Source organism: Diospyros lotus, unplaced genomic scaffold (assembly GCF_014633365.1).
Source record: "Diospyros lotus cultivar Yz01 unplaced genomic scaffold, ASM1463336v1 superscaf1, whole genome shotgun sequence".
Lineage (NCBI taxonomy): Eukaryota > Viridiplantae > Streptophyta > Magnoliopsida > Ericales > Ebenaceae > Diospyros > Diospyros lotus.
Window position 1 is genome coordinate 2,679,235 of NW_026267104.1, and position 15,783 is coordinate 2,695,017.

At 37.9% G+C, this 15,783-nt stretch overlaps 5 protein-coding genes across 10 annotated transcripts in view; 3 read left to right on the forward strand and 2 right to left on the reverse strand.

Annotated features, from left to right (window-relative positions):
* Nucleotides 1-15,783, reverse strand: part of LOC127793273 (heparanase-like protein 1) — a 31,388-nt gene that overhangs the window by 14,791 nt on the left and 814 nt on the right.
* Nucleotides 1-15,783, forward strand: part of LOC127793270 (uncharacterized) — a 45,024-nt gene that overhangs the window by 6,705 nt on the left and 22,536 nt on the right. The window lies entirely within an intron of this gene.
* Nucleotides 1,095-10,515, forward strand: LOC127793272 (uncharacterized). The gene is made up of 6 exons (XM_052324124.1): nucleotides 1,095-2,869; nucleotides 3,831-4,928; nucleotides 7,775-7,879; nucleotides 8,055-8,144; nucleotides 9,566-9,676; nucleotides 9,754-10,515. Exons 1-6 carry the CDS (start codon nucleotides 1,538-1,540, stop codon nucleotides 10,303-10,305), a joined length of 3,288 nt encoding a protein of 1,095 aa, XP_052180084.1. The 5' UTR covers nucleotides 1,095-1,537; the 3' UTR covers nucleotides 10,306-10,515.
* Nucleotides 12,662-13,393, forward strand: LOC127793276 (uncharacterized). The gene has a single exon (XM_052324138.1). It carries the CDS (start codon nucleotides 12,891-12,893, stop codon nucleotides 13,089-13,091), a length of 201 nt encoding a protein of 66 aa, XP_052180098.1. The 5' UTR covers nucleotides 12,662-12,890; the 3' UTR covers nucleotides 13,092-13,393.
* LOC127793271 (uncharacterized) overlaps nucleotides 14,255-15,783 on the reverse strand; it is a 49,716-nt gene continuing 48,187 nt past the window's right edge. The window contains exons 23-24 of one of the 2 annotated variants that reach the window (XM_052324120.1): nucleotides 15,415-15,587; nucleotides 14,255-14,766 (exon numbers count right to left, since the gene is read on the reverse strand). In XM_052324120.1, coding sequence (XP_052180080.1) covers nucleotides 14,605-14,766; nucleotides 15,415-15,587 — 335 coding nt within the window. In that variant the 3' untranslated portion in view covers nucleotides 14,255-14,604. The remainder of the gene's footprint in view (nucleotides 14,767-15,414; nucleotides 15,588-15,783) is intronic. The other variant, XM_052324121.1, reaches the window with a different exon arrangement.

Genomic DNA, 15,783 nt, shown 5'->3' on the forward strand with positions numbered 1-15,783 from the left:
GTAGGGAATTGGAGATGGAAAATTAGAAAATATTTCCATAAGTAAACAGTCCCTACGGTCCTTAATTTTTTCTTGCAGTAGTTTCTTTTGTTTTCAAATTATAAATTAAACAGAAGCAATGTAAAGATTATCATTTGTTATCTTGGGAGCACTTGAATGCACTCAATTGGCCTTATAGAACACACACACACACACACACACACACACACACGTGTGGATGAACAATACACAATAAAATAACAGTAGGGCAAAATTGAAATGTAAAGAACATAAAACAATACCCCTAGAACACAGAGAATTTATCCTGGTTCAGATCATCAAGCAATTGATGATCCTACATCCAGCCTTAAACCCGAGAGCAATCTTCCTTTGAATCTTGAACGAATCAGTACAACAGCAGTCTCACACGAGTACAATATTACCAAGATTACAAAGACTATCTATCTCTAGCTTTCCTCTCAAACAGCACTCGTTTTCACCCCTCTCAAGCGACTACCCTCAGCCCTCTATTTATAAACAATAGGGGCGGACATTACAAGATAGAACACGGACATTACCGTTAATAACCCTGTTAGTAACTAACTATTGCTTGAGGCTTTTAACTGGTCTTCACTGATCCTTTTGGCTTACTTGATGCAAATATATAACATCATTTTTTTTTATTTTTCAATTATGTTCTATGGTCACACTGAAATATTTACATAGAGAACCTATCATGAGGAGAACAATATGATGACATAGCGCATGGATCGAACGGCTTGGGTGTGGTGCTGTTGGGTTACACAAATCATCCATATGAGTTCACAGTTCGAGGGATAGTGGGTATTTGATTAAGGGAAAACTATTGGTTCACTGAGTTTTTTTTTTTTTTTGGGAGCATTTGGTCCTGTATTTGTACAGAGGAAAATGGCAGGTTAATGCATGAGGATCCTGGCATCGTTTATCTATGATTTCTTATCTAGTAAGCTCTTCAAGAAGCATATATTGACTTTCTTTGGAATATACTTTATGTTGACTGTGGGCAATTTGTCATGATGCTTGTATTCTGAGCAGGTTCGCCGAATGACCACTTCACCTCACAGGGCTGAAATTCTGTCTTCATCGCTTGAGGCTTTTAGGAAAATCCAACAAGAAAGAGCAAACATGCATGCAGCTGCTGATGCTGAAAAGCTGAGCCTTAATTATCCTAGTTGCGATCATATAACCAATGATATTTCAGATAAATATGCTGGGAAAAGTTCTTTGACACCAGATGCTAAAGAAGCAGTGCTGAAGTTAAGGAAGCACAGTGGAGTTTCAGGGCACCACTCGAGGAAGCTTGAGTGGAGAGAATAGGAGTTCTGACTCAGGTAGGTCCTGTAGAATAAATCCGACACAAAATAGCCATCTTCTCTTACAGAACCGATCTGCTTCTAGTATCAATGCATCTCGACTACTTTTTAGGGAGAGCTCCACTGCTGCTGTCACTGGAAAGAGCAAAAGGGAACTGGTTGGATCCACTTCTGAAACGGAAAAGCTTCTTCCTAAGAAAGATAAAATGTTGACAGAACATATGGTTGAGAAAAACCCAAAATATGTGGATCACCTTAAGAAGCAAACTCCTCTTTTTGAAAGAGATAAGGAGAAGAGAAATGGACCATCATGGAAATCCATGGATGCCTGGAAGGAGAAAAGGAACTGGGAGGACATACTTGCATCTCCAATGCGCGTCTCTTCCCGTCTTTCACATTCCCCGGGGATAAGCCGGAAAAGTGCTGAGCGTGCACGAATTTTGCATGACAAACTAATGACTCCTGAGAAGAAAAAGAAGTCTGCTTTAGATTTAAAAAAAGAAGCAGAAGAAAAACATGCACGGGCAATGAGGATTAGAAGTGAGCTAGAGAATGAAAGAGTTCAAAAGTTTCAACGAAACTCAGAGAAACTTAACCGTGTTAATGAATGGCAAGCTGTTCGCAGCATGAAATTGCGGGAGGGAATGTATGCTCGCCATCAAAGAAGTGAATCTCGCCATGAAGCTTTTCTAGCCCAGGTTGTGAAAAGAGCTGGTGATGAAAGCATTAAGGTTAATGAGGTTCGTTTTATTACTTCGCTGAATGAAGAGAACAAAAAATTTATATTACGCCAGAAACTTCATGATTCAGAATTGAGGAGAGCTGAGAAACTTCAAGTGATGAAAAGTAAACAAAAGGAGGATATGGCGAGAGAAGAAGCTGTTTTGGAGCGCAAGAAGCTAATTGAAGCTGAGAAGTTGCAGCGTCTTGCTGAGACTCAGCGGAAAAAGGAAGAGGCTCAAGTAAGAAGGGAAGAAGAACGAAGGGCATCAAGTGCAGCTCGAGAGGCAAAGGCTATAGAACAGCTGCGCAGGAAGGAGGTTAGGGCTAAAGCCCAGCAGGAGGAAGCTGAACTTCTAGCTCAGAAATTAGCTGAAAGACTTAGTGAAAGTGAACAACGTCGCAAATTTTACTTAGAACAAATACGGGAGAAAGCTTCAATGGATTTCAGGGATCAATCTTCACCTTTGCAGCGGCGCTCTGTGAACAAGGAGGGTCTGGGGAGATCTACACTTCCCTGTAATGGTGAAGAGCAACAGGCAAATGTCACCAGTTTAGGAGGTTCTACTCTGCAAAATGGCACTCTCACATTGCAACACTCCTTAAAGCGAAGGATTAAAAAAATACGCCAGAGGCTTATGGCTTTGAAATATGACTTTCCTGAGCCTCCTGTTGAAAATGCTGGCATTGGATATAGAACAGCAGTGGGAACTGCAAGGGTCAAAATTGGAAGGTGGCTTCAGGAGCTTCAGAGACTTCGGCAAGCAAGGAAAGAAGGGGCTGATAGTATTGGATTAATCACTTCTGAGATGATTAAGGTAGCAGCTTTGAACATTCCTTTCATAGTTTGGTTTCTGACTATTTCAAAAGAAAATTAGTACTGAAAAACGTGGTTCCACTAGATTATCAAATACAACTTCCATTTTGATGTGCATGCAGTAATTTTACTATCATTGTAGCTTTACTGAAGCTAAATCTTAGGATGGGTAAATATTGTTAATTATTTGTTTTCTTTTCTTTTGCTTTGGATGTGTGCGCACATAGTTACTAGGAATGTGGTATTTAGTGTGCTAATTTTTGTGGTATCAAGATGATAGGCTTAATTGGTTCATTATTCTGTGTGGTGCTGTACATTTTATAGTTGTTATCGGGTTGAAATTAATTGGATTGATACTTCACTATTGTAGAAGCTGGTTTGTTTTGTTTTGTTCTGAATTCCTTTTTATGTTCTTGTACAAGTACAACTTGTGCATTGAAGAATCCTATGCAAACAAAGTCAGGTTTGAATATAATTCAAAATGCAATAGAATATAGTAAAAAGTGAAGTAGAAGAGATTTATTTTCTCTAATTTTCTTTGAAAATTATTCTGACTTGAAGTTGCCCCCCCAGTTTTAAATTGTTTTAATTGATTTCATGCACTGTTTGGGATTCCCATTCTTGGGGACCAGAATCATGTTCCTCACCATCATAGGACACAAGAGAACCACGATCTGGAACGCATGATCCGGATCACAGGTCTGGGGGGTAGAAGGGAGCCCTGTAACTATGTGCGAGCAAGCTTTGATGAAGCTAAACCTTGGAATTGGCAGAAATTGTCAATTCTTTGTTTGCTTTTCTTTTTCTTCTTCATATGCGCTTTGATGAAGCTAAACTTTGGAATAGGTAGAGATTGCCAACTCTTTATTTGTTTTTCCTTTTTTTGTTTGTATATTTGTGTGTTATGTGAAAACTGTTTGATTCTTTGAACTAATACCTTTTGAAATTGATTTGTGGATTAGTTTTTCGAGGGTAAAGACCCAGAAGTGCAGGCTTCTCGCCAAACTGGTCTACTTGATTTTATTGCTTCGGCCCTACCAGCTTCTCACACATCTAAACCTGAGGCCTGCCAGGTGACAATCTACCTTTTAAGACTCCTAAGGGTACTGCTATCAGTGCCCATGAATAGGAGTTATTTTCTTGCCCAAAATCTCTTGCCCCCGATTATCCCCATGCTGGCAGCAGCTCTTGAGAACTATATCAAGATTGCAGCATCATCAAATATCCCTGGTAGCTCCAACTTGCTACCAAGCAAAACCTCTGTTGAAAATTTAGAATCAATCTCTGAAGCACTTGATGGCTTTTTGTGGACTGTTGCATCAATTATTGGTCATGCAAGCTCTGATGAACGGCAAATCCAGATGCAGGATGGTTTACAAGAGCTTATACTTGCTTATCAAGTTATTCATCGGCTGCGAGATCTTTTTGCTCTTTATGACAGGCCACAGGTTGAAGGGTCACCATTCCCTTCATCCATTCTCTTGAGCATAAATCTGTTGGCAGTTTTAACATCCAGATCCAGAACAGGTTCTTCCATTGATTGGGAATCTTTTCCAATAGAAGTGGTACCGGAAAATATGACTTCAAAGCCTAAGATTGAAGAGGGTGCAGAGTTTGGATGTTCCTCAGTAATTAACTCAAATGGGGAAGATAGACCTCAACTATCTTCCCTAAATGGTGGCACAGCCGTACCTTTGCCAGATGTACCGGAAGATAGGCCATTAGATGAATCATGTATGGTAACAAGAAGCAATGTCTCAGTTGTGAATGCAAAAGATTCTGATAACCTGGAGGTTTTTAACACAAAGATGGATGCTACAGATATTTTGTTTAAGTCCCAGCATGTTTTGATAGACAATGCGGCAAACTCTTCTGTACTGCAGAAGGATGAGAAGAACTCTCTGAATGATGGTGCAGCACAAAAGAATGAAAATAAATTAAGCTTGAAGGCACCAGTAACATTTCTACTTTCTGCCATATCTGAAACAGGCTTAGTTTGTCTTCCTTCTTTGTTGACAGCTGTGCTATTGCAGGCAAACAACAGATTGTCCTCTGATCAAGTAAGTGCTGTCAGTTACAAATATATCAGAACAGGACTATTAGGTTAATGTTTCCAATTTTAATGCACAATTCATGACAACTTCAGCATTTGTTTTATGTGAAATCCCCCAGACTAAACTTCCTTCAATACTGCATCTCTATAGACTCTAGTCTTGTTTCTCAAATTATCATCTCAACTATCTTCTGAAATTTTTGTGACATGTAATCATGGGGGATGGAGTCACCTTAGTTATGATGCTGTATCAATTGTATCTACTGTAAACTGTGAAGTTCTCTTTGATATTGCCTTACCTGTAAGATCACATTTTTAAAAGCATGTGTCTGTTTCCTTCAATTTTACATGATCAGATGTTTTGGTGGTGCAGAGGAAGATAAATTATCACACTTTTGTGTTGTTCTAATTAGTTGTCAGTATATTGTTCAAACTAGAGCTATATGCTAGGAAAACCGCCCCAACAGTGATATTTTCATGGTACAGCTGTTCATCATCATTCCAATTAGTGATATGAATCATGGCCCGGTCCTTTAGTTAGTCTTTCCTTGCAGGTTCATATCTTCTTTCAGCCAACATGGTGCTCAATGAGACTGATTTAGAGATGATTTGGCAATTATGTTTCAAAATACTCGGTTTCTTTCTTTCCCTCCTTTCCTCCTCCTCTCTCTGTCTGTCTGTGTGTGTGGTTCTTGCAGAAAGTTGGTCTTCTTTTGTTCAATCTCAATTATTCACAAGTTTTTTAAATTGGGAGTGAACTTTGATGAATGGGGAACCTCATAGAATAGTGATAAGAACCAAGATCTGAGTGCTCAAGGTTGGCAAGGAGAGACCAGAATGGTCCAGGTGGTGGGTAAGAGGGAATCCTTGATCTTTTAAGGTCGTTAAAAGGAGGGATTTGAGATCCTTTAGGAGGGAGGGTGTAAGGCCCCTTTGTAGGTTGCTGGTTCTTGCAGATGAGCTTGGTTGTTACAAGACAAAAATGACTCACAAACAGGTGATGCCCCTTCTTTGTTCACAAATTTGATGGAAAGCAGGCTCCCACTAACCTGCAACCTGTGGAGCTGCCTTTCCCTAATTCAGCCTGGTGATGCATCAGTGAGTTAGTGGAGGAGGTGAATGCTATCTCTAAAGGTGTTATGAGACGAAATTGACTCACAAACAGGTGATGCCTTTCTTTGTTGACAAATTGGACTGAAAGCAGTCTCCTGCTAACCTGCAATCTGTGGGGCTGCCTTTCTATAATTCGGTCTGGTGATACATTAATGAGTTAATGGAGGGAGATGAGTGCTCTCACCAATGGTGTTATGAGACAAAAGTGATCCACAAACAGGTGATACACTGTCTATTGTTGACAAATTGGACAGAAAGTTGCTTACACTAACCTGCTACCAACAGAGCTGCCTTTCCCTAATTTGATCTGGTGATTCCTCCATGAGTTAATGAAGGCAGGTGAATGCTCTCTCCAATGGTGCCACTTTCCTGATAAGTGTATTTGTTCTTCTTCTCTTCTCCCTTTGATGGGCCCCGTTTGTGGTGGACCAAGCTCCTTGGGAAAACTCTTAATTCATGTCTCCATTCCACAAGTCTTTGAGGGTTTTGAGGTTAGATCTCTAGCTTTCAGGCTTAGAGTTCAAGGTAGTGTGTTCTGCTGAAGGGGTGATTTGGATGGGGGTCAAGCGCCTTGGCAGAACTCTTAATTTATGGCTCCATTCCACAAGTATCTTGAGGGTCTGATTTTGATCCCTAGCTTCCAGGCTTAAAGGACAAGGTATTGTGTTCTGCTGAAGGGGTGGTTGTCAGGATGAATCTTCTGGCTGAGGCACAGTTGATGGCTAAGGGTGAGAGATGGTTACTTCGAAGAACAGGCTCAAGGAGAACAGTGAACCGCTTGTAGCCAACTGATGCGATTGGCTTCATAAATTTCCCTTAGCTCTAGTGATCTGGTGTTGCCATGTGGTGGGTAAAGGTGCTATGTCATGGAAGGTTGTTATGCTGTGTGGGCCTTTTGGCCCTCACCAGATGCACCCACAATTGTCATCAATTAGTAATCAAAATCTATCTATTATCATGTTGCATGCTTTAGAATAGTTGCATCTTGTGTTAGCATGCTTCATGGATTGTTTTTAGTAACTGCTATTATTTTTTGAGTTTTAAAGTATCATGATTACAATCTTTGAGAAGTAGATTTTTTTTTTTTTTGTTATTCTGTTTTGGTAGTGTTGTGATCATCAAAACTAATAATTCTGACAAGAAAGCATGTAAAGCTGTATAGACTGACATTAATGTTATGGAAAAAGTATGCATATCACACAGTTCAAACAAAAATCAGTAATTCAATGTTTTAAAATCGAGCACATTTATATTTCAGAATCACAAAAAAAGGCATTTGAGAAGTGTCTGGTGTTGGTTTTTCTAATGTCTTCACATGGACAACCCACTTTCTAGAAGTGTTTGTACTTCTTAAAGAATGATTATTCCCATTGTTATTGTAACATACTGTTATCTTTTTTTCTGGTTAAAATTATTGCCAAAGGCACCAACTGGTGAAACCATGCATGTGTAACGTAAACTTCAATGCAATAAGCTGAAGTCCTAAATTTCCCCTGTATTCAAAGAACACTTGCAGAACACACACACACACACACACACACACACACACACACACACACTATCTATCAGACTATTTCCTTTTGAAATCTGTGTTCTCCTTATCTCATTGTTTTTTAGTTGTTTATATCACATTCATGTACTTACAAGGGTTCATGATTATTACTATCATGCGAATAGGCATCAGAACTACCCCTCATATTGGGCATGTAATAATTGGGAATCCATTGGATTATGTTTCAGGCCTCGCATGTTCTTCCATCTAATTTTGAAGAAGTGGCAACTGGGGTTCTGAAGGTTTTGAATAATTTGGCTCTAATAGACATTACTTTCACACAGAGGATGCTAGTAAGTCATTCTTTTTTGTAATTATTTTAAGTTTTCATTTATATCATAAGATAACTCTAGCTCCCTGAACTTGGCTTCTATTTTGATGTTATGGATTTCAATTTTTTTGGATACATGCTGTGTGATTTCATAAATGGATTTATCTACTCAATTTTCCTTTTTTCTTCTTTCACAGGCCAGGCCAGACCTGAAAATGGAATTCTTCCACTTGATGAGTTTTCTGCTTTCCCATTGCACAAACAAGTGGAGAGTAGCTACTGATCAGGTGATTCTACATGCTATTTCATTTTATTTGTTGATATATACCATGCACTCACACTTTTGTAGATGTGAAGACCTTGGAAAATATATGTATATATGTACTTATGTTCCTGCTGCACATGCTTCAGTAGTAAAACACTAGATGATGATTCAACCATTGTCTATGAGAATTATAACAGAAAAATGAATTTTTGTCAACTTTCTGCATTCTTGTGATACTTTCTGATCTTGGCGTTGAAGTTATAATGGAAGCTCAAATATTTTATTAGGGAAGAGTTTTGGAGAAATCCTATCTGCTTTACAATATAACATGGCAAGAAGTAATTATTAAAGTCAAGAGATTAACAAGAGACACAGCAAATGGGGATGCATCCAATCACACAATGGATTTCCAGGGACGGAGATATCAACCACAAAACAAGCCGTTTAGGCTATTTGTTTATAAATTGTGTATATGACTAGTTTCTAGGGTAAGGTTGCTCCATTGAGATCTAGCCTATATTTCTTTCTATGCTTGGGTTGGTCCACTCCTTATGGCTTTCATTGGTTTGCAACCTTTCCTGTTGGCTATATACTTGTCAAATGCTAGTCAGACTAGGTTTTCAATTTCTTTTCCTAGCTATGGACTAATCTAATCATACAAAAACAATGATTGGGTTTCTGGCTCAGAACAGGTTGCATCAGACTTTATGAAAGCTAAGGGTGGGTTTCTGGCTCACAACTAGTCACATCATTACTTTGGATAGAACCTGGTCGTACACTGGGCTAATGTTGCTGATAGCAGACAGTTTTCCCACACTAGCTACTCACATGAGGGGAAATATGTTGAATCACTACTTGCTTCTTCCATTTACTTGTAAAACATCTCATGAACTTTGATGGCTTGTATGGCTCCTGGAATTAATTTTGCATCCTTTTGGGTTCTTACAAATATAAGTCATGACAACCCCCTGTATGCGTAACAAGGATTTTAGACGGGCTGTCTTAAAGCCGTGATTTTCGATTTGTTTCTAATCCACTGCAACAAGGCCATGTATTCATATGATGGAAATTTGAGACATGAGCTTTCACACCAGTGCTTTGAGGTGTAAGTTTGCCTTTCCTGAAAATTGTGGATTATATATATCAGATATTGGCAATGTTGACCTAGTTTTACTTTTATGGCATTTGCAATATTTGGCCAATATTTGTCTCCTGTGTGAAACTGTTGCTCTTAATTTTATGGAGGTTTGGGTAGGTATCCTTGAGCTGTATGCACAATTCATGGATCCTGCACAGTGGATAGTATGCTAAAATTCATATAGCCGAGCCACCTAGTGGGATTAAGCTTGGTGTGGTAGTTGCACTAATTCATGGCAGTAACATTAATTATATGAAAACTACCCTTGTCTAATACTGCTTGTTTACAATTTCCACGTGTTACAGGCGGGCTTGCTTCTGCTGGAATCTTTACTACTACTTGGCTATTTTGCTTTGTTCCATCCTGAAAATCAAGCTGTACTTAGATGGGGAAAGAGCCCTACCATTCTTCATAAGGTCTAGTGGAATCTTCACAAAACTTGTATTGTATACTAATTTGCTTCAATATTCTAACTGTTGAAGTGGAAGAACAGGTATGCGATCTACCTTTTGTGTTCTTCAGCGACCCTGAGTTGATGCCAGTCTTAGCTGCTACACTAGTTGCTACCTGCTTTGGTTGTGAGCAGAACAAGGATGTAGTTCAGCAAGAACTTAGTACTGATATGCTTCTCTCCTTGATAAGATCTTGCCGAAATGGTTTGCCTGCAGTTCAATCTAGTTCTACCTCAGCCAATCCTCTGACAGAATGCGCTAGTGAATCTAATCAGCTGGGCCCTGAATCTCGTAGACTTCAAGTTCAAGGTGAGATGATCCTTAGATCTGGCCGTTACAATCTAAGAAGCACCCGAATTCCTTCTGGAAGGGGTGGTTCTTCTGCAAACAGCATCAGATCCAGCAAGACGCGAAACCAGAAAGAAAGCAAAGCACTGAAACTTGGAGGCGAAGAAACGTCTCTGAAACAAAATCAGTCAGCTTCAGAAACCTCCTCTACTTTGATGCTACATTCCAGATTTTCTGGAAGCTTCATTGATAGGGCAGAGCAGTTTTTTGCGGCAGAAAACACCAGTTTTATCAACGAGGTATGAGTTTATGTAATACTTGTACACGCTGGAAGTGTGATTCTGGTCTCTATTATTTAACCAGTGGACAGTGCGAGCCATAATTATAGAAAATCTTGTGGGCTTCTCATATGATCAACTGTAACATGTTATAAGAGATGCCTGCATAATCATAGGGGTGAGATCTGGGTTCACATTTTGGAAGCTAATGGTCAAATCTTAAATCTTGTTTTCTTTGTGAGAATCGCTTGAAGCGGAAGTAACCTAAGTTGCAAAATATTAGGTTTTTAAGAGGGTATGTGAAAACTTGGAAATGTGGATGAGAATAGCCATGTAAGGAAGGGAAGGCATGCGAGTAAGGCAGCAGGCATTGCTTTCCCAGAAAAAGGCACAAATCTTTGCAGTATTCATGACCCCTATTAACGACGGGTACAAACTGCTAAATTTAGGGGTTCCTATTTGAATTTGAATGAATACCGCCACCTATTTTGTATCCGTACTATTGATCTGACTGGCTTGGAAAGATGAAGGGTAAGTTTCATGTGGTGGTATCTCTGGAGTGATCACTTATGTGTTTTCAAAATAAATAAATAAATAAATAATTGAACAAAAAGACTCGTCTTGTATCAAAACGGGTTTTGACGGACAGGAACCCAAATGGCTGGGTGAGAGAGGAATTACTTAGAAGGAATGACTGGCTGCGAACAAATCGAGCGAACAACTAGCCGTGAGGCTTCGGGATTCAATGATCGAGAGGGGGCGATCTTCGGTGAAGGAACGATGACTTGAACCGGAAGCGAGGGATCGACGGAACAGTAAGTGCTCGACTGAGATAATGGACTTGGGATTCAGAAACAAAGGGAAAGAGGAAGAAAAAAGAAGAAAGAAGACTGAAAAAAGAGGAAAAAATGGGCTTTGGCCATTGAGATGTGTGCGTGAGTGATCGCCTGAGTGATTGTCATCAGAAACTCATTTTGGGCCATTTTATGTAAATTGTAAAATGATCTCGAATGTTTCTAGCATTTATCGTTTCGAAATGTTTGGATTTTTTTCTCTATTTTCTGAAATAGAAATGCCAAAATGACATCTTCAAGCCATTTTCGTGCTTCATTAGTGGCTAGTTTAGTTTATTTGATCTAAAGTTTGGATAAAAATATATTTTTTTGTGTTGACTTTATGTTTATGGTTTGTAAGCTATTTCATGTGAGATTAATTAGTGTAAACCTAAAATCAATAAGTTTGATTTCTCCTATTAAGATGAACAAAGAAATTAAGGTCATAACTCATAACGTAATAACGTGTTGGTCTTTTAAGTTCATTGGGCCTGGGCGATACCTAATAAAATTAGATTAGGAAGAAATCTTAATAAGAGTTTGGCTTTTATTGAAATATAGCTCAGTCTTTTTTATATGATTATAGAATTATTCAACTAGAAATCCTTTTAATGTGGGAGGATTCTAATTTTTGAGTTGTGGTAATTAAAAGTGAGTCCTTCGTAAGATGTTATTTCTTAAATAAAATTATATGAATATGTTACATCAATTAAATTGGTGGATGAAGATTAATAATTGTGCGTTAATGATTTCAATTCAAGTTTTGAAAACTTCAAACACTTGATCTCCCACTATTCTTTTATAAAAGAAATTATTGACTTGGCAATAGAAGTTTAGCAAAATATAATTGATCTCATGAATAACATTTTGTATTCAGTATTATCTGATTTTACAAATTTTATATAAAATTGTTAGTTACATTTTTTCTAATGTCACAGACAAAGAAAAATGACAGATAGCATGTTATGTTAGGAAGAGAATTAGGTACCTTTGATGTATGAGTTCGCTCATGTACCAAATGAATAAAATTATCACGTCATTTAATAATTTTAAATTTAATTAATTTTTATTTTTATATTTCACTAAATCTATAAAATTATTTATTAAAGATGATGTTTGTTAAAATGAGCAAGATAAGATAATATCGAGATAAGATTGAGATACTTTTCAGACCAAGATATGAAATGATCAAGATAAGATCGAGAAGCATTATAAAATTTCTATCAAACTGTTTATTAAATTTTTTAAAATTCATTAATAACTGTATTTTTTCTTTCCATGAATTTGTTAATACATATGATAAGTACTAATATAAGGATTTTTTTATCAAAATATTCTTGAATTCATTTAAAATTATTTGTTAACATCATAAGTAGTTATTTTTAAAAATAAATATCATGCTCTTTTATAACAATATAATAAAAATCAGCCATAGGCAAATAAAATAGAAATATAAAATAAATAGACGTAATGAAAGAGACACCTATCAACATCAAACCTATTTATTTCTAGCCGTTACTGAATTCTTTTTGTTATATGAACAAAAAGGACGCGTAGAGTAACCGCTTCCGCTCCAGTCCACACAGGTGCCTTCACCCCAACAAACACTCCTCTTTTCATTCGTTCAATCCGATCCTTCACCTTCACGTGCGTTCTTGTTCTCACGCTTGTCTTCAACACTCAGAATCCGCACCTCTTCTCTCTCTGGAGTCTAGATTATCGACCAGAATCATTCTTCAGATCTGAATCTTTTTAGGGCACGCACAGAGGAAAGGGAAGATGTGCTGTGGCAGCAGGATGTGCATGCTGTGCACCTGCTTGATCCTGGTGGTGATCCTGATCGGTCTCTTGTTCGGATTTGGGGTTTTCAGCGATGGATTTCACAAGCTGAAGGACACGCTGCACGTTGACGGTGGCGGCGCCACCGTCAGTTCTTCCTCCGGAAGGCCATTCTTAGGTTTCTCTGATCCTCCTCATTAGTAGGGTTTTTTTTTTTGGGGGTTCGATTCTTGTTCGTAACTGTTGCAGATGCTACCTTCTTGTAGATAGATAAGGTTCTGACTCTTTCGATTATTTCCCTCTTCCTTCTTGATCTTCTTCTTGTTATTCGTAAAGTAGAAAACGATTTGGATTGGAATTTCGTTGGATTTGGTTCTGAATTTTATGGGTCTTGATCTCTGTGACCGTGATTGATTTATCCTTAATTTTATCTTGTGCATTATGCGTTTGACAGTTAGTGTACTGGGTGGACAGATTTGTTTTTCTCCCCGATGCCGGGGTTGTCCGCATCCCTGACACGGAGGGGGTCTACGCTTCTCTCATTTTGTTCGTATCGTGCCGTTCCGAACAATGTAACATTCTCTTTTATCGATGCCTTTATTCCTTTCCTCTGTTCTAAATGTGATAGGCCAGCAAATATGAAATTTTTTGAAAGCCAATAAGTTGACAGACAAACTTATGACAAACAAGTCTCCGCTGTTAACTTACCAGCTTAAAATGCAAAATATATTATTGATAACTTTTATAGACATAAAAAAGATGATTCTTATATATGCTTGGTTGACTCTCAATACTAATACCAAAATTTAATCCGTGACATGTTGTTCCTAACCCATTCCCCTTTTTGTTGTCTGGATTTAGGACCCATTTTATAATAAAGGGTTAGTTAGTGGTGAATTTCAACTAACCTTACTGGCTATAAAGTAAATCACATTTGACTAATAGATGCCGAGGATGGGTGCATTTCAACTTTACGTGGCATTACCTCTTATTCTCCTTTTTTACGTCTCATTTTTGGCAGCAGCTTTGCTTCTGGAAGTGGGACCAGGTTACCCAGCTTGTGATAACATATTCAATATGATTAGGGTGTAGTCATTTGTTGCAATATATTTAGATTACCGCTATTGGTAAAGATAAATTTTAACCTAATTCATAAATTTGCATATCCTTACCAACTCTATATCACAATTTTACTAAATATTTTGTCCAAACTTGAAATGTAGCGATTGAAATCACAATTCATTCCATCCATCATGTATAGAGTTGAACCACTCCATCAGACGTCTTAGTATTATTCTTCTGTATTATATACTTTAATTTTGATAATTTGGGTCTTCACGAGTTGTTCCTTTTAAACGATGCACTGTTAGGTAAAAAATATGTTTTCCTTTTTAAATAACACGAGCTCAAAATACCAAAAATAAATCATTGGATGCTTTGGCGAAATTTACATTTGCAGGGGTGTTGTGTTGGGTCTTGTGATCCCAAAAAGAATTGGGCCACTGAAGGAGGCCAATAGGATTGGGCCTGTTAAGGATTCCCAAAAAGAATTGGACCTTGATTAAGATGATGATGGTAAACCAAAACTACTTGAGCAGGAAGCTTTTCCCTGCTCAACAAAACTACAGGATACAGGTAAATATAATCTTCTCTTCATGCCTTCTGAATCTCCAGCTACCTGATGCTTCTCCAAAGCAAGGTTCGCAATAACTGCTTAAGATGGTTGAGAACTACCTGCTGTTACCTTGGATCCTTGGGGATTTGGATTTGGAGACTTTTCATCCTCTTCAGTTCTAGTGACACCATTTGGTGATCCAGAATATGCACTACCAGGGACCTTGACTAAGAGCTCCTCGTCCATCGCATTGTCCTGGTCCTGAAAATTGTGCAAAACACCCCTAATTTACCAGGTAAAACATGAAAGCATACGTTGCCTAAACATGGTGCTCCAATGGGTTAAAAATTCAGTTTTAAGAGTACGATTAGGAACAAATACACCAAACTTTAATCTCATCAAGTGGAGTTTGTACGAATTCTAGCTTACCAATTATCTCTAAGTGGTAGGGAAACATTTGAAAAGGTGAGTGCTCACAACCAAAATAAATAAAATGGTGTTGAAAAGCGCAACATTCCTTCTACTATTACTCCAAGGCAAGGCTAAAATGTTAAATTATCAATTTCATACAGGAAAGGAAACCACACCAATTTATGCCATCGTACATCATAAATAGTGTTTGAGGCAGTCTTTACAGTTAAATGATATAAAGGCTGATCCATCATTTTCTCCTTTTGCAGTAAACTAACATAAAATTTTTGCCAGTGTCGTCAGTGGTTTCACCAAAAACACATACACATCTGCTATAATTTTTGACTCACTCCATGATCCTTTTCAACAACCAACTGCAAACTTAAGTAATATATAGTCAACTATTACTAAATCCAAAAATATAGTACACAAGACCATCTTTCATTTCAAAAGAAGCAGCAAGTGAATTCCATTTTGCATTCAGGAAAAGTATGATACCTTAGTAGATTCAGTTTGTTCTGGTTTTTGAATATTCCTGAGGTGATCAACAAGGACTTTGAGTTGTTTCCTGGCATTCATCCTTGCTGAGCGCCGTTGAGCACACTGTGCAGCAGTAACATCAGCATGACATACCACACAGAGGGTCCTCATGTTCTCTAGCCTGCATTCACCTGTAAATTTTAATGAAATGAATACGTTTCTAAATCTCCAAATTAAAAGCCAATGAATTTGGCGTCTATGGTATGAACTTCAAATTTTAAAACGTTCAGTCAAAGTCTATCTAAGAGGACTTAATTTTATCATTTTGAGTTAAGGAAAGGAGGAAACTTAATTTGTTTTGAAAACAACCATGTTTCACAAAATACT

What these genes read in the sequence shown, in the direction of transcription:
- LOC127793272 (XM_052324124.1), top strand. Translation starts at nt 1,538, where the DNA reads ATGTTGACAGAACATATGGTTGAGAAAAACCCAAAATATGTGGATCAC. An exon ending in TCACTTCTGAGATGATTAAG is followed by an intron (nt 2,870 to 3,830) that starts GTAGCAGCTTTG and finishes TTTGTGGATTAG; the next exon opens with TTTTTCGAGGGTAAAGACCC. An exon ending in CTTTCACACAGAGGATGCTA is followed by an intron (nt 7,880 to 8,054) that starts GTAAGTCATTCT and finishes CTTCTTTCACAG; the next exon opens with GCCAGGCCAGACCTGAAAAT.
- LOC127793276 (XM_052324138.1), top strand. Translation starts at nt 12,891, where the DNA reads ATGTGCTGTGGCAGCAGGATGTGCATGCTGTGCACCTGCTTGATCCTG.